The 23,685-nt window shown below is 36.9% G+C and overlaps 1 protein-coding gene across 3 annotated transcripts in view; it reads right to left on the reverse strand.

The window, feature by feature from the left end:
- The window catches only part of LOC150080879 (N-acetylgalactosamine-6-sulfatase-like), a 241,365-nt gene that overhangs the window by 40,808 nt on the left and 176,872 nt on the right, over positions 1 to 23,685 (reverse strand). For all 3 annotated transcript variants that reach the window (XM_090381786.1, XM_090381785.1, XM_090381784.1), the window contains 2 exons: positions 18,781 to 18,883; positions 9,893 to 10,014 (listed from right to left, as the gene is read on the reverse strand). In XM_090381786.1, coding sequence (XP_090237912.1) covers positions 9,893 to 10,014; positions 18,781 to 18,883 — 225 coding nt within the window. The remainder of the gene's footprint in view (positions 1 to 9,892; positions 10,015 to 18,780; positions 18,884 to 23,685) is intronic.

A 23,685-nucleotide genomic window follows, 5' to 3' on the forward strand; every position in this document is an offset into this window, starting at 1 on the left:
CACAGAACTTCATGTTGGACTGTACAGTTACCCTATGTCTGTATCATTCTGAACTACTTGAAGTTTCGTACCATCCAAATGGTATGTTATTCTGGGATTATTGCTACCCAATGTGCCTTGCAAGTATATCAGTGTGAAACCTCAATTGCCATTTTTCACTCACCTACTTAATTTAACCAGTTCTTCTTTGGGTAGAAGAACTATCGTATGGCATATCCTTTGTGACTCACAGGAGGAACACAAAGGAACTAGATACAATATGAGGTTGCAGACTTCTAATAAGATTGGTCAGATAAGGTTTCCTCTTAACATGTTTGTTGCCTTTTATATTTATGAGGGTCTTCCCTATGTGCCTTGAGTGCTTCTGTGGGGTGCTGGAACAAGCAGGCAGTGCTCTTTAGTAAATGGATTTCATCTGTGAAGAATCATCATTCCAAGTAATGGCAGAATCTGTTGTTTGTAGTGTTCTAACTTGAACAGATGCAACTGAATTATATTCAGAAGCTGTAGTGCTTGAACTTAATTCTATTTTACTATCAGATGACATATTATAAAGAGCTGATTGATGTTACCAGCTTCAACACACTTTCCATTCCTCTTCCTTTTCAGTCCTGATGTCCCAGACTGTGGATCCATTATAACAACCCTTTATGGTAAAATTTTATAGGAAAACATTTCTTATAAAAATTTTATCAGTAGACACACACTAAGGATGTTTTTTTGTTTTTCACAAACTAAAGAATTAAAATTCAGCAAGCATAATCTTCAAAAAATTTTACCCTTTTCTTTTTATGAAAAATGCTGAACTAGGTAAACTTCAACATAAGCAAAGAACATATGAAACTATGAACTAAATATACAGCTTTTGTAGCACTTTCTAGACAGTTCAATTGACACTAAGCAAAATCCCAGCCATAATGCAATAACCCGTGAGTCAATCAGTCTGCCAACATCAACCAGTTGTTTTTCATGTGCCTTTCCTTTTACAGCGCTCATTCATTGACCACAATTGAATGGAAGCATATCTGTGCTAAAGCACAAAAATTGCAGTTTGTTTGGATGCAAGTTTGCATTCTGGCAGCAAACTTGTTAACAGATCCATGGTGTTGTTACTGTATAACGACTTCATTATTTCTGCATTACTTCTTTAACTACTAACTCCATTAATTTCATGGCACAGAAGTCAGGCTTATGGGTTTGTAATTACCCATGACATCCTTTGATTCCCTACCCCCTTCTTTGTGAATAGGAGTGCCATTTGTACATGTCCCGGTCTGTAGGTACATCCCCTGAATCAAAGGATGTTCTCCTAAGTATAACTAATGGTTTGCTTAAGTAAAAAAAGCACCTAAGGCTCCATCATCCTTAGACCTTATTTACTTTCAACATTGAAAAAATTTCTCTTTCAACTTTCTTTCAGTTGCCATAAAATCATTTAATTCCCGTTTTGAATTAGGCATACCTCTGGTATCACCATCCATAAAATCTTCATGTTAGCATTAGCATTAATAGAAGCATATGATGCAAGAAATCAAGCTTATACAGGATCAGCCAAAAAAAAAAAAAAAAAAAAAAAAACACCTTCCTATTTCATCCATTCGCTCCAAAAATTTGTCCACTGAATTTATTTAAGCTATCAACTTCCATAACGACAGATGGAAGTTTGTTCCAGCAATCAACTACTCGCTGGCCAAAGACAAATTTCTGTACATCTATTCGACAACTATCTTTCCTCAATTTCAGTTTATGCCCCCTCGGGTTTGTAATCTGAGCAAGAGGAAGAATCCCATCAGCACTGAGCCTGCTCAATCCATTCAAGGCCTTATACACCTCAATCAGATCACCTTGCATGTGCCTAGTCTCCAGATCCTGAAATTTGCAGAACTTAAGCCTTTCTTCTTAAGAGCACCCCCATTGTTCCCCTCACCAGTCTTGTTGCCCTTCTCTGTACTCATTCTAGCAACTCTACATCCTAAAAGGAGGCTTCCAGACCTGTACACAGTATTCAAGGTGTGGCCTGACCATTGCCTTATACATGGGGATAATCACCTCCTTTATCCCTACTAGCAAAATTCCTGCATATCATTGACAAGACCACATTGGCCTACTCTGGAAGCCTGTCTGTACTGCTCAGAAAACTTCATATCTGACTGCACAATTACTCCCAGGTCTCTTTCATTCTCCACTACCCTGAGTGTAACACCACTGAGTTGGTACATTTCTCTGGGGTTTCTGCTACCCATATGCAGTATTTTGCATTTGTCAATGTTAAACTTCAGTTGCCACTTCTCAGCCCTGGCGCCTCCATAGCCAGGTGGGAAGGAGCAGAAGTGCGTAGCACACGCTTCTTGATTAGACCGGGGTTCGAGCCTGTCACCACCAAATATGGAGGATGCAGAAAGGTCAGGGAATGACCACCGCATATTCCCGGAGCAATATGGCCTTAGTTGCTAATGCTCCTAAAAACCAAATAACAACAACTTCTCAGCCCAATTAGGCATATGGGCAGCACTAATCAACTTCAACAACTTCTCAGCCCATCTGTCCAACTTTTCCATTCTGGAAAAGTTGGACAGATGGGCTGAGAAGTTGTTGAAGAGAATTTTCCAGAGAACACAGAATGAATTATGTTTTCCTTTTTCTCCCGAACTTGACTGTTTGTTAATTTCGAAACACGAACATAACAGTCAAGTTGAAGAGCAGTTTTTGTGAGTACTGATTTGTTTTTGTGACAAAATGTGTTTCTACAATTATTCTTTACGTGATTTCTCTTAGAAATCACGTAAAGCAGTATTGCAATTATTGCACAAAAAAAGAGACAAGCAAAACTGATAGTACGTATGAAGTTGGAATGCTGAAAAATGGCTAGAATTTTCTAATGCAATCCAGCTTATATAGTAATGTGATTTTTTGGACCCTGTTACATCCCATCACATTATAAAATTTCATTTGTATTGCAATTTGAAGAACTGAAGTCTTTTGTATCCTTGACTAATCCAGTTGCTTTTCTCTACACCCATTCCAAGAGATCTACATCCTTAAAATTCTAGCAAGATGTAGCCTAATTATTACATTATACAATGGTACAATCATCCTATTTGTTTCTGCTTCAAAATTCCTCAATATTGTTGACAAAATCCCCATGAGCTCACTTCAATTCATGTTGGACTGTACAATTATCCCTAAATCTTTTTTCATTTTCCACCATCTTTATGGTACACTATTCTGGGATTAGTGCTGCCCATATGCCTAATTGTTTAATACTCACTGCAGGCTTCTATGTCTCCTTATAATTTATAATCATTGCATGCAGTTTTCCTCTCTACCACTAGTCTAATCAGTTCATTTAACATTCATTTAGGTATAAACCTTGAACATTACTTTTCTCAGTTGACATATTTAGTAGCTTCTACAGTTACCTCTCTCTGAATACATCCCATTTAGAATTTACATATGTTAAAATTTCAGTTGGTTCTACTGAAAAGAATTTAAAAACTTTTTAAAACCATCGTAATCACTTTTACAAAAGCAAAATCGCTTCCATTTATCCTTGAATGTTTATCCAAAAATCGTTTCCCTTTATATTCTTTATATTCTTTATATTCCTAAATAAGTAGTTTTAGTTTTTTCAGTGTGCACAACGTGCACATCAGGTTGCAAATGCCCACTTCTATAGACAAAATAAACACAAACATATCAATAACAATCTCCAGTGATGTGATAAAAATTATTTGTAAGTGCATCTAATATCCACTGAGAGTTGCACACAGCCTTGGTTTCTATGACAGAACCACAGCTCACAAGCCCAACATCAGTGAATATCACATGTCATTTACAATGGTTCACTATCTATTATTCTTGAACTCTATAAAATATAAGTTTTATCGAGCAGTGAGAAGGACTAGTGAGTTTTACTATTCAGGATAGGTATGATTGATGACTTTTGAGGTTATGATGAACGTCGTGGCGAGATCCAATATTCCTTACTGAAAAGAATTTAAAAACTTTTTAAAACCATCGTAATCACTTTTACAAAAGCAAAATCGCTTCCATTTATCCTTGAATGTTTATCCAAAAATCGTTTCCCTTTATATTCTGTATATTCTTTATATTCCTAAATAAGTACATCCAGTCTTTTGTGGTCATATTTGGTCAGCACAATGCATTATTGTCTTCCATTTGTTTGGAGCGATCTGGGTTAGATTCCCATCATCAACCAGAGAAACTTTTAATCATTTTCAGTCAAGGCTGTAGTTAGATTTCAGGGAGATCGAGTATGGATTTTTCGTGAGTTATTTTAGTTTTTTCAGTGTGCACAACGTGCACATCAGGTTGCAAATGCCCACTTCTATAGACAAAATAAACACAAACATATCAATAACAATCTCCAGTGATGTGATAAAAATTATTTGTAAGTGCATCTAATATCCACTGAGAGTTGCACACAGCCTTGGTTTCTATGACAGAACCACAGCTCACAAGCCCAACATCAGTGAATATCACATGTCATTTACAATGGTTCACTATCTATTATTCTTGAACTCTATAAAATATAAGTTTTATCGAGCAGTGAGAAGGACTAGTGAGTTTTACTATTCAGGATAGGTAAAATGTTAATATTCAAAGAACGTATTTGCCAAAGTATACTGATTCAACATTTCAGTTTAGAAAAGTCAGTATCACGGTGGCTGCTTCTTGAGGTTTATCTTGGGGGTTATTGGCTACAATGCCTAGAATTCTGATAAAAGCATCCTATATTGACAATTTAGGAAATTCCTAACTGCTAGCCGGATCAGTTGTCACAGACATTCTCTCAGATATGCCAGACAAGCTGTACTTGCTACCTGGGAGTCTAAAACGCTGATGGAACTGATATTCGGGTGACACTCAAGTCAAATGGACCCAATTTCGGCGAAGTCCGGATGGTCTGTGACAGCCAAATCCTCTGCTTGCACCTTCACGATGGTGGGACTGTTAGTAATCCTGGGTATAACCTCCATGCACAAGCACATGGTGGGTGACCACCCAGGTGTGAACCAACGTAAGCAGGGGTCGAGGTGTGGTGCCCACACCACATGGAGGAATGCCGCCCCTCTATGTTACCAGGCAGTACTAGGTGGTAGATGACTCTCATCAACCGGTGAAATACCACCACTTTGCTTATTGGAGGCTTGAAGTGGTGGAACCCATGTTTAGTCTCTAGAGCTAAGTTCCGGTCAACCCTTCCCTATCTCTTCCATCATGCAGTATGATTGATGACTTTTGAGGTTATGATGAACGTCGTGGCGAGATCCAATATTCCTTACATTTCGAGGGTACAGCTCTAAAACGGTTTTCGCAGGCCGGCCGCTAGTTAGTACACCGGACCGAACCTATTGGTAACTCTCTAGGAGGCTTCCGGATCAGCTAGTGTATAATCTTGCTACCTCTACTCTGCCAGATAGTGACTGGAGGGAGACCGAGTAGTGTGTATGCGGGGAGCATTGTCGAGGCCACATTATGTCAAGGATCTGGGTATATTCTTACCACATGTATGCCATATCCAAAAATTTCATTACTTCATACAGCATGTCCCACCCCCTTTTTCTTACTATTGAATACACCATGAATTGTCAAACTAATAGAACAAGCTTATCTGCGAAAAGATCTAAACCTCCCAAGGACTTCCTAATTCATTTCACAAATATACGTGGTCTCAATTCTAATCTCAACGATGTCCATTTCCACTTGCAGTCTGCCAAACCCCATGTACTTTTTCTGACAGAATCTCAGTTATCGGTTGATTCAACTACTGCTCATCTCAGATGCCCAAATTATTCGCTATATGATTCCTTTCGCCTCAAAGGTGGTACTTGTGCATATGTCCGTTCTGATATTCCCTGTCAGAGACTTGGCAATTTGGAATCTCCTCTCTTTGATCTTCTCTGGCTTAAAATCTCTCTACCTCAATGTGTCAAATTCATCTGTTGTCTCTACCGTTCTCCCAACTCCACTAATCACTTGGAGCTCTTTGACTTTCTCCAGTCCAACTTTCCTAACAGTGAGGTGATTTTAATGTTCACAACTCCAGCTGGCTTCCGTTTTCTAGTCACACCGACCCAGCAGGTCGAGATGCTGAGGCTTTTGCAATTACTAATGACCTAGCACAGATTGTTCATTTACCTACAAGAATACCGGACAATCCGAATCATACAGCCAATATGCTTGATCTTTTTCTCACAAACAACCCTTCTAAGTACACGGTCGAAGTGAGAGGTCTTTTAGGCACTTCAGATCACAACTTGGTGATTGTCTCTTCTCCAATGGAACCTTTATCTCATGGCTATTCCCAACCTCGTGTTGTTTGGCATTACAAGAATGCAAAATGGGATGACCTGCGAGACTTCTTTTCTTCTTTTCCTTGGTCGGATTACTGTTTCAAAACTCCTGATGTCAACGTTTGCTAATGTCGTGTCAGTGAAATTATTCTTGCAGGAATGAAATCCTTTATCCCACACTCCACTTTAAAATCTCGTCCTTTATCTAAACCTTGGTTTTCCAATAAATGTGCTAAGGCTGTTCAAGAGAAGAATGTTGCATATCGTAATTGGCTTGTTTCTAATTCTTCAGTTTCATTTTCTGCCTACACCAAAGCTCGCAACAATTGTAAAGCAGTTATTAATCAGTCCAAACTAGAGTTTGAACAGGCTAAGAGTAGAAAACTTGCTTCTTGCCCTAATGGTAGCCGAGCATTCTGGTCTCTTGCCAAAGCTATAGGCCGCAACTTTTGCCCATCTCTGCTTTCACCTCTGTCCAAACCAGATGGTTCAGTTGTCAATTCAGCCAAGGATAAAGCTGACCTGCTAGCATCCCATTTTTCTTCCAGCTCATGTATTAATGAACTTGGTAAAACACCTCCCACCATTCCCAACACGGTCCATTCAATGCCTCCTGTGGTCTTCCGTCAAAAGGATATCAGAAGGATTTTGATGAATCTTGATGCTAAGAAAGCTCCAGGTCCTGATGGTATTTCTCCACTTGTTCTCAAAATCTGTGCTCCTGAACTTACTCCTATTCTTTGCCGCCTTTTTTCACTTTCTTATTCCAAAGGTGTTTTTCCTTCTGCTTGGAAATTTGCTCATATCCAGCCAGTTCCTAAAAAGGGTGACAAATCCCTCCCATCCAATTATCGTCCCATTGCAATTACTTCTACTCTTTCTAAAGTAATGGAGAAATAAATTAACCGCCAACTCTTAAACTACCTAGAAACCTTCCGTCTGATCAACGATCGCCAGTATGGATTCCGTCAGTGTCGATCCACTGGTGATATTCTGGCTTATGTTACCCATTTATGGACTACTTCAATGGAAAGGTTCGGTGAAACACAAGTAGTTGCTCTTGACATCTCAAAGGCTTTTGATCGTGTTTGGCATAAAGGTCTTCTAAACAAGCTTCCATCTTATAGTTTGCCAACTGTTTTTAGTAATTGGTTATCCAGTTTTCTCTCTGATCGCTCACTGAGGGTAATGGTAGATGGCTCTCTGTCTTCTAACTTCTCCACTAATGCCGGTGTCCCCCAAGGTTCAGTTCTTTCCCCCACTCTTTTCCTCTTGTATATCAATGACCTTCTTCCATTGACTGGAAATCCTATCCATAGTTTTGCCGATGATAGCACATTGCATTCAACTTTCCATTTTGAGAAACCTTGCCCTGCTCAATCAGCTTCAACTTCTCGAAAATCTGCTACCAATTCCTTAAATGCCGATCTTCAGGTAATTCTCTTGATTTCAACCCTTCTAAAACTCAGTCTTGTCTTATATCTCGCAAAAAGGATTCTTCTGCTCCTATGCTTATCTTTAGTGACACTCCAATTTCTAGGCAAAAGGATATATCTCTTTTGGGGATTACCCTGACTTCTAATCTCTCTTGGCACAAGCACAGCTCCTCTGCATCTAAAAAACTTGGTTTTCTCTTTCGCTCTCGGTGTTATTTTTCTTCCAAACAGCTGCTCACTCTGTATAAATCGCAAATCCGCCCTGCCATGGAATATTGTTCCCACATTTGGGGTGGTGCCCCCAAAACCTCTCTCAGGCTTCTTGATTCCATTCAGAAGAGGGCAGTTAGATTAATTAATGATTCATCTTTAACAAAGTCTCTCCACTCGCTTTCTCATAGACGTACTGTTTCTGCTGCATGCTTCTTCTACAGATATTTCCATGGGCACTGTTCTTCTGAATTGGCTTCTATAATTCCCGCTCTCTCTTTCAAAACAGTCCGAACACGTGCTGCCACCAGCCAACATCCATTTACTGTCCAACTTCAAACCCACAGAACCAACTTTTCATCTTCCTCATTTATTCATTCAACTGCCGTTTTCTGGAACAACCTTCCTTCATACGTATTTCCTGAAAATTACAATCTACAGAAGTTCAAGTCCAATGTCAACAAATATCTTCTTTCGTCTTCTCAACCTCCAACCCAAGCACGGTTCTGAGTACTATAGGTTCTAATACCTCTCGTGTTTGGGGTTCACATAAAAAAAAAAATAATAATATATTTCAGGCCATGAGCATGATAACAACATAATCAACTATCAGCATGATAATAATAGTAATATTTCAAGCCAAAAAAAAAAAAAAAAAAAGAAAGTCTTGTAGGCAGTTGAGGAGAACAGTTTTGCAGAATTTACCTGGTCAACATCATTATCAGCCATTTGAAAGCTACTGCAGGATGAAGGCCTCTCCAGCAACTTCCAGTTCCTTCTGTTTTGTGCAATGGCCATCCATTTACTACCCACAAACTATTGAATTTCATCTGTCCATCTCCACTGTTGTCTTCCAGGTTTTCTTTTAACTCCTATTGGGTACTAAAAGAGCAAAACTATCATTAAGGCCAATGGCAAGCCCATAAATTACTAATTTTCTAGTAGTACACACACACACTAAAAAGTACATGGCATTAAATACTTAAAAGTACACTGCAGTACAATATCACAACCTGAATTATACAATCCAGAATTATTATATTCTTGATTTTTTATTCATAAGTCACTGCTGACACAACATAATACTATTTAACACAACAGTAGCATACTTTGGTTCATCAGCTTTTGTATAGTAGAGGAAGCTGATTGTTTTAAAATCCAGATTACCATTTTTACACTTTTAAGTTTCATTTAATATAGAATGTACCAATATTTTTTTTTTTAGTTTTTTTTTTAGGAGCATTAGCAACAAAGGCCATATTGCTCCGGGGATATGTGGTGGTGATTACTTGACCTTTCCACATCCTCCATATTTGGTGGTCATGGGCTCAAATCCCGGTCTGATCAAGAAGCGTGTGCTACGCACTGCTGCTCTTGCTCACCTGGCTACAGAGGCGCCTGAATGTACCAATATGGGAAGGGTATAGTCTCAACCTAAATAGCAATGAACAAAATAAGTTTGCTACTGAATGCATCAATCTCATATTGTGGAAGCACTTCATCACAAGTTGATCCAGTATCAAACTTTAAATAAAAAAGAAATGCTCAAATGAAGAAGTATATCACCACTTATTTAGAATGTATGCCACATCGATGGAGAAGTAGGCACCATAAATAAGCAAACTTGACAACCCAGTGATGAGAAATATCCACAATATGTGAGATGCTCGATGGTGTAGAAAGCTCTAAAACCTCAGTGAATCTACGGCAGAGCCTCAGTCTGTACATAGCATTGCACAAACTAAATTTTCTACTAAGTACATAGGCACATAATATGGAGGCACTTTACACTATACACTTTAGATAAAAGGCACTGCTGCATGAAGAAATACATCATCATTTATTTAATATGTATGTCATTCTAGATTCACTGTGGTTTCATTAATATAGAATTAATTATTTAAAAATCAGCTAAATTTAAACATTCACCCAATTATAAATTTTTCTCCAGGATCTCTACCAATATGAAAGAGGACTGGATCACTCGTATAATTTTTTTGTTCATGACTTGTTATTCCTTCTAACTGCTGACCAGGACAGAAATCAATTCCCTGAACAAATAATAAAAAACATTAGTATTAGAGATTGATGTTAAATCTTATTTACATATATCATATAGAAACCTTAATCACTGCATATTGTGTAAAACAACAGTAATAGACAATGTTACATGGTGCTATGCACGAATCAGGCAATAATGGAGATAGATCTGGAACGATCTACATTTTAGAATGGAGATAGCCCCAGATCTAAAATGGCATGGAAGAAAGATATAGTTAAATTTTTAGATGAATTAATCATTGGTGGATGGCTATTTGGTGCAATGATTTTGTAGTTCACAACAGTAAACAAGTTTAAAAAAACACGGAAGCAGTTCAAGTGGGAAAATTCTGGCAGACACTGGTTGCTGCAGCAAAAGAACCAAAAAAAAATCAGCAAGGACTACAAACAATATTAACAAATATTCAATGGTGATTTGATAGTCAGTATTACATAGTCAGTGCACAGTGAGATTTTGAGCTGTGAGGTTGTGTTTTGCAGTGCTCTTCATATTATTGTTTTTTTTTTTCATCAGATAAGTGATTTCGCCCTTCCCGCCAAGATTTGAGGATCAATTTATAACAATTTAGATTTTTCTCTTGGTGGGAATATCATTTAAATACAGTATTTTGTGTTGAAAGCTAACTGTGCTATTTTTCTCCTTCTACTAACAACTGTTAGAAGTGGTAGTATTTTGGTCATTACCAGATTAAAAGTGAGGTTATTATACAGTTGATTAAGCTGTGATTGTTTCTTAAGGAAGATTACAGGCTGAGGAAAGTAAAATTTTTATGAGGTTAGAGTTTCCTTTTTCTAGAAGAAATATTAGTCAGAAATCTGCTTTGCAGTGACTTGGAGTACAGGTATCCCCATATAACACAGTACTTCTACAACATGGTTTCACTCTAACATGATTGATAAATTGCAGAAATCCTCGCACAACATGGTACTTATATAACATGGTTTCGTTCTAACACAGTTAGAGAATTTTGGCAAATCTCGCATAACAGGGTATTTTTGAGCTTTTGTGTGGGGAAAACCCTGCTATTATGTTGCATGATTCAAAAACAGTGGAAATGTTGATTTTTCAACATTTCCACTCTTTTTGAATCCCCACTGTTGACTCGCTAGTCAAAAAAAATTGAATACAGAGAAATCCCCTTGTTATTGAACTAGTGGAAATATTTTAGATTTCAAAGTTTTATTACTATTGGATAGCACGCCAGGCCATCCAAAAGATTTAAGTCATCCAAACTTTGAAGTTATGTTTCTACCACCATGGTTGTATTAGGTTAATACAACTTGTTTCATGCAGCCATTAGATCAAGGCATTTTATCCACCTTTAAAACTCATTACATCAGGAAATCGTTACAATGGATTTCGAAAAAAAATGATTCTGAATTTATTGAAGTAATGGAGACATGGAAACATCTCTCAATTGTGGACTGTATCAAAATCATAGCTTTATCACTCAAAGAAGTAAAACCGTCAACGTTAAATGCATGTGGAAAAATGTATGGTTCGTTCAGTCAGTTCGTTCAGAAAATATGGTCGAACTGGCAGAAAATGGAATCGGTGCACTAGTAGAACTTGCTACGTCGATAAGAGGGGAAGGTTTTGATGGTATGACTACTGAAGCCCTCATGAGTAGCACAGTTGATAGAATCGCCCTCCTCCCCCCACACCGGGTGGAAAATACCCGAGTTCAAATCCCATCAATAATGGGAGGAATTTTTATGGGTCTTTTTCACAATGTGGCTGAGTTAGTCAGGCTCAGGTGAGGGTAGCATGGTTTTTCCTCCCGGAAATGGGTTTTTCATCCAGCAAAACAGAAAATTGACCTCAGGACAAATGCAATTTATATACAATATATGCAGAGAGACATGACCTTAGCCGCCGATGCTCCTAAAAAATTAAAAAAAGTATGATTACTGAAGACATTCAAAAATTACTGGTAGAAAAAGAGGCTGGTGAAGCAGATTTGGTGGAAATGTCATTGTAGATAAACCAAATCAATTCAGAGGATGATAGCACAGATTAAAAGTCTAAACTTCAAATTTTACACTAAAAAGCATATAGGAAGGCATAAACTTAGCCGCGCAATTAGAATCTTATTTTTTGAATGTAGAATCTTGAATGAAAGAGCCCAAAGTTCAGAAAGGAGCTTCTGAAGTGTTTTACCTCATTTTAAAATGGCTGGAAATTTGTCTGGTCATGGTGAGAGCCTTGTCAGTCAAGCTAGACCTCTTATGAAGAGCCTGTGCAAGGCTCATAAGTGTAAAGTGTGTTTGGTGTCAAGCGGCACGAGGGGCTTCCCCCATCTCCACGTTGCTTGCTTTGTGATGGGCCAGTTTGCTGGAAATGCCAGAGATTTACAAGTGTATGGATTCTGTATATGTGTAATGTTGTGTACCATTGTTCATCTGGTCATTTAGTTGCTGGACCCCTGCTGAGGCCCAACGTTGCCCCACTTTCACCCCATAGAGGCATACCAGATACACCTATATTATAATTATTTACTCTGGCAGATCCTGCCACTTAATTTCCTGAGATTTCAGTGGCTAGGACCTAAAAAAAAAAAAAAAAAAAATTCATTTAATTAGTTTTAATTCAATTGCAAAGGGTAATGTCGCCTGAATAGGAAAGGCCTAGAATATAGGCGAAAGTTAATTTGAACATATTTAAATTTTGTTATAGAGGGGGGGGGAGAAGACTGGAGAAGGCATCCCCAAGGAAGTCAGTGGGGCAGGCCCATTCCCCACCAGGAAGGAAAGGGGGGTCGGCGAGGAGGAGAGGAGACGGAAAAGACTCTCCGTCCCCTCCCCCACTCCGCCAGGGAGAAGTGGCCAGGCAAAGTGCTTGGTCCAGATCGCCAGGTGGCGTGTTGGCAGCAAGGTGCCATGGGATCGCAGATAGCTAGTGCAGGGGGTGCAAGGCTCATAGTGGTATAATTTATCTCAGCATGGCCTGTGCTTGTTAACAAGTGCCAGAGGAGAGACTGTTTTTACTGCGATGGGATACACTTAAACAGAAGGGGTGAGACAATACTTGCTGCTGCTATAAAGGCAGTGTTAGGTGGGTCAGAAAACTACTAGTTTAAGACGAGGACACACAGATTATATTACTGGTCAACACATTTTTTAAATGAATATTTCTTGCTAATTCTCATGTATTTTGTATTGCTGAATTCAAAAACGCAAACAGAATTTCACTATCATGCACAATATTTATGTGACACACAAATTCTGATAAAATAATACCATAATGAAATAATAAAAGAGTGTGGTTTCACAAATAAATCACTGTATGGAAAGGGTTGTTCTACGTGCTGGAAATGCCAGAGACAGGCGGAGACATGTTCGAACCTTCCATGACACTATATTTGTAGCACGTTCAGACCTGACATAATACTGTTTATTTCCGCAGAGCAGACTGTTCTCTCACTTGTATGCCACATGTCATTATCGTTTGTGATCCTTTTCTTTACATGTTGTGTATACTTTTTTCTGTGCATTTACAACCTCAGATGCCTCATAAATGAATCAATCATCCTAATAGTTTTTATTACATACGTGGTGAGCTAACTTTTAAATCACAGAGATGAAACTTCACTTCTCTAGTTAAAAAAGCTTACAAACTTTATTTCAGATGTAAAGTGAGTGATTGAGATAAGTCTTGGGTTCCTCATTTCTCCTGTATCAGTTGTGTTAAATTATTTACTGCCTGGTTATATGGATCTTACTGTCATGTGACATTTGCAGTTCCTACGATTTGGAGGGAACCAAAAGACCATTCTACAGCTTGTTAACAAAAATTTCAGGTATTATGTCTATATCTAAACATACTGTAAACTATCCAAATATACATTCAGCTATAAGACCTGTGTCACACAATGAAGAACAGTAAGGCGTGTTGGTACAGTTTCTGGTACAGTTCCTCTACCAGAAATACCTTTATATTAGTTTTATTATTTGTAGCAGCAAATGATTGAAGAAAGCAAGCTTATATAGCATCAGCCTAAAAAAATCCCATTTCACCTATCCATTCTATCCAATAATTCTTCCTTGAATTTATTCAAACTATCCACTTCCACACTGGTTCAGGATGAAAGGCAAGAATTTACAGAAGCATATAACTGTTGATTTTTTCTCAGCTGTCCTGCATTATTTCTTGCCTACATTTCTAGTTTGTTTATGGTCAGCTGGAGCTGTGGCCTAATGGCATTCAAGCTTTGTGATTATTCACTCAGAGTGAACAATGTAATATTGTTCACTCTAAGGGAAAACAGGTTTTATTCTTAACACAGAGCCCTGTGCACCTACAAAATTCTGAGGAGATTCTCTACAAATTGAGGAAAGCTGGATTCCTAATCTCCATGGTGTATCAAATGCTTCCTCAAGGTCTAGATTTATGTATCCTGCTGTGTGAAAAATGCATTTCTTATATTTGTTTCACCTTTGCTATGTAAATCAAGATTCAACTTTTTTTTTCATAAAACGAAATTGGTGGGGTGATTAAACATGCTCTTTTTCAGTCAGCCATATTAATTTCCTAAGGTCAATGAAATGGGATGTATGTGTTTTAAAAACTGCATGTTGCCAGGCAGATAGCTATAATTGGTTAAGAAAAATTTGATTATTCAAGGTCAGCATCTGATGAGTATCTAAGGAATCTGAGTTTAGGCATTGGATCATGGTATAATATATACCATGGTAATAATATATTTACAATAGTTGCAATTAACTCCTCTATTAGAAATAGTAGATTATATGAATGAGGTATACTGATTAGGAAGTTCAACTTCATTTCTGCTTGTAATTCAAGTCTTTGAAAGTCTGTACTACAGGTTGTAATCACCAACACAGCAGCAAAAGAATTTGTCAAGATTTCTGAGGTCATATCTGTTGAGGAGACTCTTGCCCTTTCCAATGAAAGATTGTATGCAAAGATACTTACCATTCAATATCCAAATCTGTTTCCATACTAAACTAAGACTCGAATTCCCACTGAGTGTGGATGCAAAAAAGATACAAGAATTTTTCTTAGCCTTTCTCTGAATCTACCTCACTTTAACCTTAGCTTTTTTTTATACATAGTTAGTTCAGTTAAGGTTGGATATTTTCAGAATTTGTTCCATGCATAACAGTCTTGTTTTTGCTACTACACATTCTGCATTCCACTAAGAGAACCTACCTTGCCTTACTTAATTGTGGTGGTATTGTAGCAGTTGAAACCTGCAACAATTGGTTATTGATATACATGACAGTATAATTTATTGGTGAGGTCTGAATTAACTGTTTGATTAATTGCTTATATTCGCTCCAGTTAGCTTTTTATAATTCCATATTGTTTTGGTATCAGTATCCGATGTGCAAATCAACTGTGTTTGTATGGAACATACTATCGGAAAGTGTTCACTTATGAGGATCATTTAACACAGACCATTTTATGTTGGGATAAACTGATGGAGAACATACTGATAAATCTATTTTAGAAGTTAACCTGTAAACAAACTGATATAGATGTGAGACTCAGCAATTAATAAATTCAGGTTTTGGTCATCCAAAAGGGTTTTGATCATGTTATCTCTGCTTTTTGTGTGAGTAGATTCTTACAACAGATGGGTATTCATATCGCCCAATAAGACAGTACAGAGGTTGGAGTTGTATAGCAAGGTGTTAAGTTACTATCTGCAAAGCTGTAGATTTGATGGAGGTTATACTGATGTGATTGTAACAGAAATTCTCACTACTGCTGCTTCTAAGTTAGATTATAATGCTTTATTTGCTTAGCTGAAATCTTCATATTCATAAGTATTGCTGCTTCTCCTTTGGTAGTTGTACTCACATTTTTGTCTTTCCAGAATAATACATAGTTTCGAAACTGGCTGAAGGTTTCTCATGTAGACCATGGCAGTTCCACTGCATAATATGTTGCATCATTTAGATCTTGATCTGTTTATTTCTTCTGACTGCTTTTTTTTAATTAGAGTTTTTATGTTTATCATGTTTGGATCTCTCTACCTTTGGGAAAACAGGAGTAGGTGTATCCATACTTTCTTCAGGATGAAGTTCTAGTACATTCTCTCCTTGAACATCAGTGCCATAAGTATCCATTTCATCTGTATTCAAATGTTTCTGCTTATATGATGTCACAGATGCTATCTTGTTTGCTTTTAAAGATGTCAATTCTGGTTAGTGTATTGGAAGCATGGAACTTGACTGTCTTCCTGAGAATAGAGTATTTCCTGTATTATTATTTTTGTTGACAAAAGTCTAGTACCAACTTTAATCCAATCTATAATTTAATTTGGATGTACAGCTACCTCTATCTGCATGGCCAAAGTCAGCTGTAGTTTTTAGTTTTATTGTTAAAGCCTAAGAATATGAAGACTTAGTTGCAAGGATATGCTTTCTTGCCTATAGGCAGGACACTTTATTTTCACATATATTTTTGTATTTGTTTTCCTAATAAAGCTGGAAAAAGCTGGGTGATTTCCCATAATCATTTTCTTTCTATCCACAGCATGGACAGATAGGACTGCCTCGACATGTCACCTGGCAGTGTCCATATCACTGCTGGTGATAACATCTTATGGTTTTACTACAGATGGTGAATTTTGTAATTTAAATATCTTGCTTTCACTGATTGTGGTAAAGAAGGGGTATTAAAAGTAAGAATTAGACTGTGTGTGTGAGCAAGAATGCAATCTTTCTTCTTCATTATTTTTCTTATGTGTATCACTGTTGTTCTTTCAACTCAGCATGATCCCTCTGAAATGGGCGGTAGGTCCCATTCCGCAATAACACCCTTTGGTGTATTTCAGGGTATTATGCAGTGTTAATTTTACCGATAAAACTGAAAAGGTCTTTAGCTTCTCTTTTGAGCAAAATCTTTAGATGTTGTTATTTGGTTTTTAGGAGCATTAGCAACTAAGGCCATATTGCTCCGGAATATGCGGTGGTCATTCCCTGACCTTTCCGCATGCTCCGTATTTGGTGGTGACGGGCTCGAACCCCGGTCTAATCAAGAAGCGTGTGCTACGCACTGCTGCTCCTGCCCACCTGGCTACGGAGGCGCCAGCAAAATCTTTAGAATAGCTTCTCTGATTGCTGATGATGTTGTTAGGTTTCTATTAAAAGAATGCCTGAGTGTAACTATTCGATCATTTTTGGTGAGCCAACCAAGGTTTCTATGGTCTCCTGAATCAAAAAAGGGGGATAAAATAAAATTGGTTTATTTTGTTCAAATAAACCAATTTTATTAGAATAAAAACAAAATAAACATAATGGCTGTATACGCGATGCTTACTCTTCAGTATATGCATTTTGCTGTGTAAACAGCTTGCTGGCTGTATGAGTGCAGTTGTGTCACATTGTATCTACTTGCACGACAATCGTTGCATTTGCTTTTTTTTCTTCAAATAAAAATAGTTCACATTGTTTGTCTTTAGGCTAAACTGCGGATGGAAAAATTAATTAAAAAAACCTTGTTAATTAGGAAAAAATTTAATTTAGAAATCATAAAATCTAAATGGTAATACTTAGTCCTATGTAAACATTGAATTCAAAAATTTTAGCCCAAATATGACAGAAAACCTAAAAATAAGAAAGACAGATAGATCCCAGTGCTTTTTAATTGAAAAACCCTATATGACTGGGCTGATCCATTTTTAAATTTTTTTAGTCCTCAGTTATGTATTAGTATTGGTATTATTAGCCATACAGTACCATAAGGAAGACACAGGCTTTTGCTGTACTAGTAAAAAAAAAAAGTATATATATAAAAAAATAATAATAAAATAAAATAAACAACATATGTGTTTCTTTCCTTATACAGGTAACTATCTGCTGACCTGTGAATTTCAACCTGTCAGCCTCAATGACCAAAACAGTAACTTATTCCAGTAATTAACAATTTGAATGAAAAAAAAGGGGGGGGCAATTCCTTTCCTTTCTGTAAAGGTCTTCCTTATCCTTTGAGAAAGAAAACTAATTATATTATGAAATGAAAACTTCTAAACTCAAAAAAAAAAGGAACACTTCATTTGCTAGAACACTTGCAGAGAAGAATTGCAATGCTTAACCACTCCATCAGGTAATTGCGCAATCCTTCTATAGCAGTTAGTTTAAAAAATCAATTAAGAGCTAACCTGCATCGCTCTCAGTTGTTATTATTGTTGTTCGAGGAAAGTTTTTAGTGCATTGATTACTTTTACCATATTATGCTAGTTCCTAAAATATTATATAGGATCTTATGATCTTTTTTATTATGAATTACATTCTAAAAGTGCACTCATAGGCTGATTTGCATTGTGCAGGCTGAAAAACCCAGAATTAACTCATGGGAAGCAACTTTAGCCCCTCTTCTGAGATCAGTTAACTACTATTCAACCTTGATTTATTATTATTAGCCATATGGTGCAAGGAAGCCTGAGGCTCATGCTGCACCAGTCAAAAAAAAAAATTCCCGGCATTACCCTGAGAGAGAAAGAGTGAGAGAGAGAGAGTCAGAAGTAGAAGGGAATCACCAAGAAAGCAAAAAAGAGAAGAATGATGATATCCAGCTCAGATTGGATTGGCAAAGGCAAACTCACTTATAGCTGTAGACTCTCAATGGGGACCAGTGTTACTGGATTTATTATGTCATGCTATACTTCATATTTGGCTCAAACTGTATTACTTTTTTTCAACAAGAGTTAATTGTTTTACTATATTTATTCAAATAAACACATAATGAATCTTAAAAATTCAAAGGAGTTGGGGAGAAAACCTACTGTCTTAAATTCCTCTAAAGAGTTAGTCCAACACCAGAAGTGAGCTTTATACATTTCATATCTCACTGCCATCATCTGATTACCTCTGTAATAGAATACTGGCCTGTAAGGAAAAGTAGCCTAATATAAATAACAATACAAAATTTATTTGTGCAAATCATCAACCATTTCCCTCCATCAAACTTCAATTTTAACATTTCCAAATTATTTGAATTTATTACCTTTATAGCAATCAGAAGAGACTGATTACCTTAACTAGATAATGGAAAGAACAGAACAGCACACTAACAAGGGAGAAATATCAGTACTAAATGTCAGTACAGTAATCTCTCAATTTACAAACACTATGCATTATCAAGAAGTACAGTTGGACCTCTCTTTAACAAACTTCCATATAGCGAATTTTTCTATTTAGCAAATTTTTTTGATTTCCCCTTGATTATATGGAAATTTTTTTAAATATCTGGAAATACTGAAAATAGTTTCCAGATATCGAAGAAAATTTCCATATAACGAATTGATTTCAAGAGACCTAGATATGCATTTTTTGCACCTCTGGCCTTTAGGCAATAGAGCAGATGCTGCAGAAAGCACAAATTAAGTGCTAAAAGGATTAAGAATTAATCTCTTTAGCTTTTAAGAGCTAAAGGGATTAATTCTTAAGAGCACGAATTAAGAGCTAAAACATTCCACAATTTAGTGGTGCCTGTAAAATCTATATAACTGCCAGTACTGTACTGAGAAGTCGCTCTGATCAACTGCTATTTATGTGACCACAGCCAATGGCAAAGATTAAAACATATTCCCGACACGGACATTGGCTCTGGTCAACCTGTTTTCTACTGTAAGTATCCTATTAGAGAATTAGGAGAGTGATTTTCCTTTATCCCTGAAATTCATGTTGTTTCTCAGAAATGAGTCATTCACACTTTCACTAAATTTGACCTCTCTGTTTACATGGTCGGTACGAGTGGTCCCTAAATCGTTTTTGTTTTAGCTGCTGCGCAAGCAACCTTACAGAGTCTAAGAAAAAATCCTTGAGTGTAGTGGAAAAAGTGGAAGTGCTTAATAGTTAAATGGGGGTGTAAAAAGAGGGGGGAAAGAAATCACTTAAAAATTTGGTATCCCTGCCAGTAGTGTGTCAAATATCTTGAAAAACCATATTTCAATTCTCAAACTCTTTGAGGAAATGGGACCCAGTGTTGGAGGCATGCAAAATTATGCCTGTATGAAGATCTAGATGAAACCATTTTTACATGGGTGAAGCTGATTCAAAACCAAAACATGCCAATATCAGGGCCATTAATAAAAGAAAAGGCTATGGAGTACGCATTTTTTCTGGGGCATAAAACATTCCAAGCCAGTTCTGGTTTGCTGAAAAAAATTTAAAAGGTGCCATTGGCTTACTTGAAAAAGTTATTTCTGGTGAAAGTGGGGTTGTAATCAAGGAAGACTGTACTAATTGGAAAGAAACAGTTTTGAAAAAAAATTATGGAAGACTATGAACCCAAAGACATTTAACGTTGATGACAGAAGTCTATTTTTTAAATGTTTTAACTGACTTTTAAAGGTGATAAATGTTCAGGTAGTAAAAATAGTAAGGAGAGAATTACAGTCTTGGTTATGGCTAGTAATGAAAAACTGAAGCTTTTGGTAACAGGCAAATGTAAACAACTCCAACATTTCAAAGGAGTAAAGTCGTTAGAGTTGGACCTACAAATTCCCCCAGCAGCTCACATCTGGTGAGTATGGACTTGTTACACCCAGGGTCCTGAGCTGGACATCATCATTCTTCTCTTTCTTGGTGATTTCCTTTCTATTTCTCTGTCTCTTTCTCAGGGTAACTTGGGAATATTTTTTTTTCGGCTGGTGCAGCATAAGCCTCAGGCTTCCTTGCACCATATGGCTAATAATACTAATAACAATAACTACAAAAAAAAAAGCTTGGATGACAAGTGAAATTTTTTTGAACGATGGATTTTAAATTTTGATAGAAAGATGAAAGAAAACAGAAAAATTACTTTGATTGTCGACAATTGCCCTACCCACCTTCACTCGGTAATTTTTAAACTTACAAGTGTAAAACTTGTTTTCTTCTCTCCAAATACCTCTTCTAAACTGTAGCCAATGGACCAAGACATTATCAAGAATTTGCAAATGCACTACCAAAGGTGCATACCGAAAAAAATTATACTGAGAATAGAAACCAATCAACCTATAGATTCTGTTATATATTTGCAGATGTGCCATATCACAGTTGGTGAAAGTGTGGAGTCAAGATGTGACAGAAACAAAGATTAAGAATTGTTGTTATTATCATTTGGTTTTTAGGAGCATTAGCAACCAAGGCCATATTGCTTCGGGGATATGCAGTGGTCATATCCTGACCTTTCTGCATCCTCCATATTTGGTGGTCACAGACTCGAACCCCGGCCTAATCAAGAAGTGTGTGCTACGCACTGCTGCTCCTGCCCACCTGGCTACAGAGGCGTCAAAGATTAAGAATTGTTTTGCAAAAGCAGGTTTTGCTAAAATGCCAATCACCAGCAATGAGAGGGATGAACTACAACAAGATATTGTGCAATCTTGGGAAGAACTCCAAGTGAGAGGTTTGATCAGTGGAGAAATTGTTCTTGATGAATTTTTAGGAGTTGATAATGATGTCATAGTAGCTGAAAATCCGAGTCACTCAAACATTTTGGAGGTATTCAAGAATCAAAGAACTAGTGACAATATTGATGATGAGTTCAATGAAAATGAGGGCAATATTAAACCTTCCATACACAAAATGTCAGCAGCATTTGAAATATTGTGTCAAGGCCTTCAGTGTGAAGAAAATGTATTTGAGTGTTTAGAAAAATGCAAACATTTTTATGAATGATCTACAGTTGTTATTATTGTTATTTGGTTTTTAGGAGCATTAGCAACAAAGGCCATATTGCTCCGGGGATATACGGTGGTCATTCCCTGACCTTTCCGCATCCTCCGTATTTGGTACAATGTACAGTAAAATCCAGTGTACAAAAAAAATAACCAAATATTTCATGAAATAATTCTTAAAAGTATATTAATATATTGTGCACATCATGTAAGTAGTCATTTCTTAATATGTATGTATTAACAAATTAATTGTTTTAAAATGTTAGAAAATTTATTCATTCCCACTCTGTTGAATTATAGTAGTTTTCATTATTGAAAAAGTCAAATTTCTTCATAACAAAATTTCTTTTTATTGAATTTTTTCAAGCGAACAACCGAGTTTGTTATATAGAGATCCAACTGTATTTTGAAAATTCGAAGTGATCTTCCTATATATATAATGATACAATGGGAGAATGCATGCCAAAATTTTTTTTTTTTTCTTTGTTGTAGTATGGCTGATATTAGAATGGCCAAATAAAGCAAGGATGCCATTGGTTGATACACACTTTATTTAATGCATACACACTGCACTTTATTTTGTATATATAATATGGCACCATATAAAAGGGAAAAAAATGTGCCCTATAACACTATAAGATTGTAGAGCTACATTTCAATTCAACAGCCAAAATCAAATAAATCTGTATATTTTCTGTGTTCAATTATGATCATGGGGAGATCTTTGCTTCCAAAGAAAGAAAAATGTATACATTTATTTGATTTCAATTATTATGTTGAAATATACCTCCACAATATATATAGAGCAAATACACCTCAGTTCTAAAGGTTAAAGATGTACATAACAGTTATGTTTTTAAGTGGAAGATTTTCACTATTTGACCAAGCATTTGCTAATATAGAGTACAAATTGTTAATGATGAGAAGCCAGGCCAATAAGCATTGAAAAAGCCATCCTGGGGATGTCTCAGATTTTTAATAGTGTAATGCAGGGGTCACCAATTAGTGGACCACAGTCCAAATCATTAATTTAAATATAGTCAGACCTCTGTTTAACAAAACTGCGATGCGTAATGTAAGTTATAATTGAATAAACAAATCTTTATATTACTCCTTTGTACAGTCAAAGATACTGCGGGTTAAAGGATAGCAACCTAGCGCACTATGACACAGTTTTGTCATGCGTACACCACATTTCATATTTCCTACACAAATGCTAAGTTAGCTCCATTACACGCTGCCATCCATCATTGAGTCTTACTGAATAGTGACATTCTCTGAAGTTTGCAGTTTAGTGGTTATCAAATACATGTTTCGTGCCAATTATTTTACGTATGGAATACTTTTTTAAAGAAGGTAGATAGCAAAAATATTTTACAAAAAATTACTTTCTATTTTATCATACATATTTGCACCCACACATATTTGTGGTACTTGTACATATGTCCGTTCTGATATTCCCTGTCAGAGACTTGGTAATTTGGAATCTCCTCTTTTTGACTTTCTCTGGCTTAAAATCTCTCTACCTCATTCTGTCAAATTCATCTGTTGTCTCTACCGTTCTCCCAACTCCACTAATCACTTGGATCTCTTCGACTTCCTCTCTTTACAACTTGACTTTCTCCAGTCCAACTTTCCTAACAGTGAGGTAATTTTCCTTGGTGATTTTAATGTTCACAACTCTAGCTGGCTTCCATTCTCTAGTCACACAGACCCAGCTGGTCAAGATGCTGAGGCTTTTGCAATTACTAATGACCCCGCACAGATTGTTCATTTACCTACAAAAATACCAGACAATCCTAACCATACAGCCAACACGCTTGATCTTTTTTCTCACAAACAACACTTCTAAGTACACGGTTGAAGTGAGTGGTCCTTTAGGCACCTCAGATCACAACTTGGTGATTGTCTCTTCTCCAATGGAGCCTTTATCTCATGGCTATTCCCAACCTCGTGTTGTTTGGCATTACAAGAATGCAAAATGGGATGACCTGCGAGATTTCTTTTCCTTGGTCAGATTACCGT

The sequence above is a fragment of the Mastigoproctus giganteus genome, chromosome 9, assembly GCF_048544385.1.
Source record: "Mastigoproctus giganteus isolate SK-2022 chromosome 9, ASM4854438v1, whole genome shotgun sequence".
Taxonomy (NCBI): Eukaryota; Metazoa; Arthropoda; class Arachnida; order Uropygi; family Thelyphonidae; genus Mastigoproctus; species Mastigoproctus giganteus.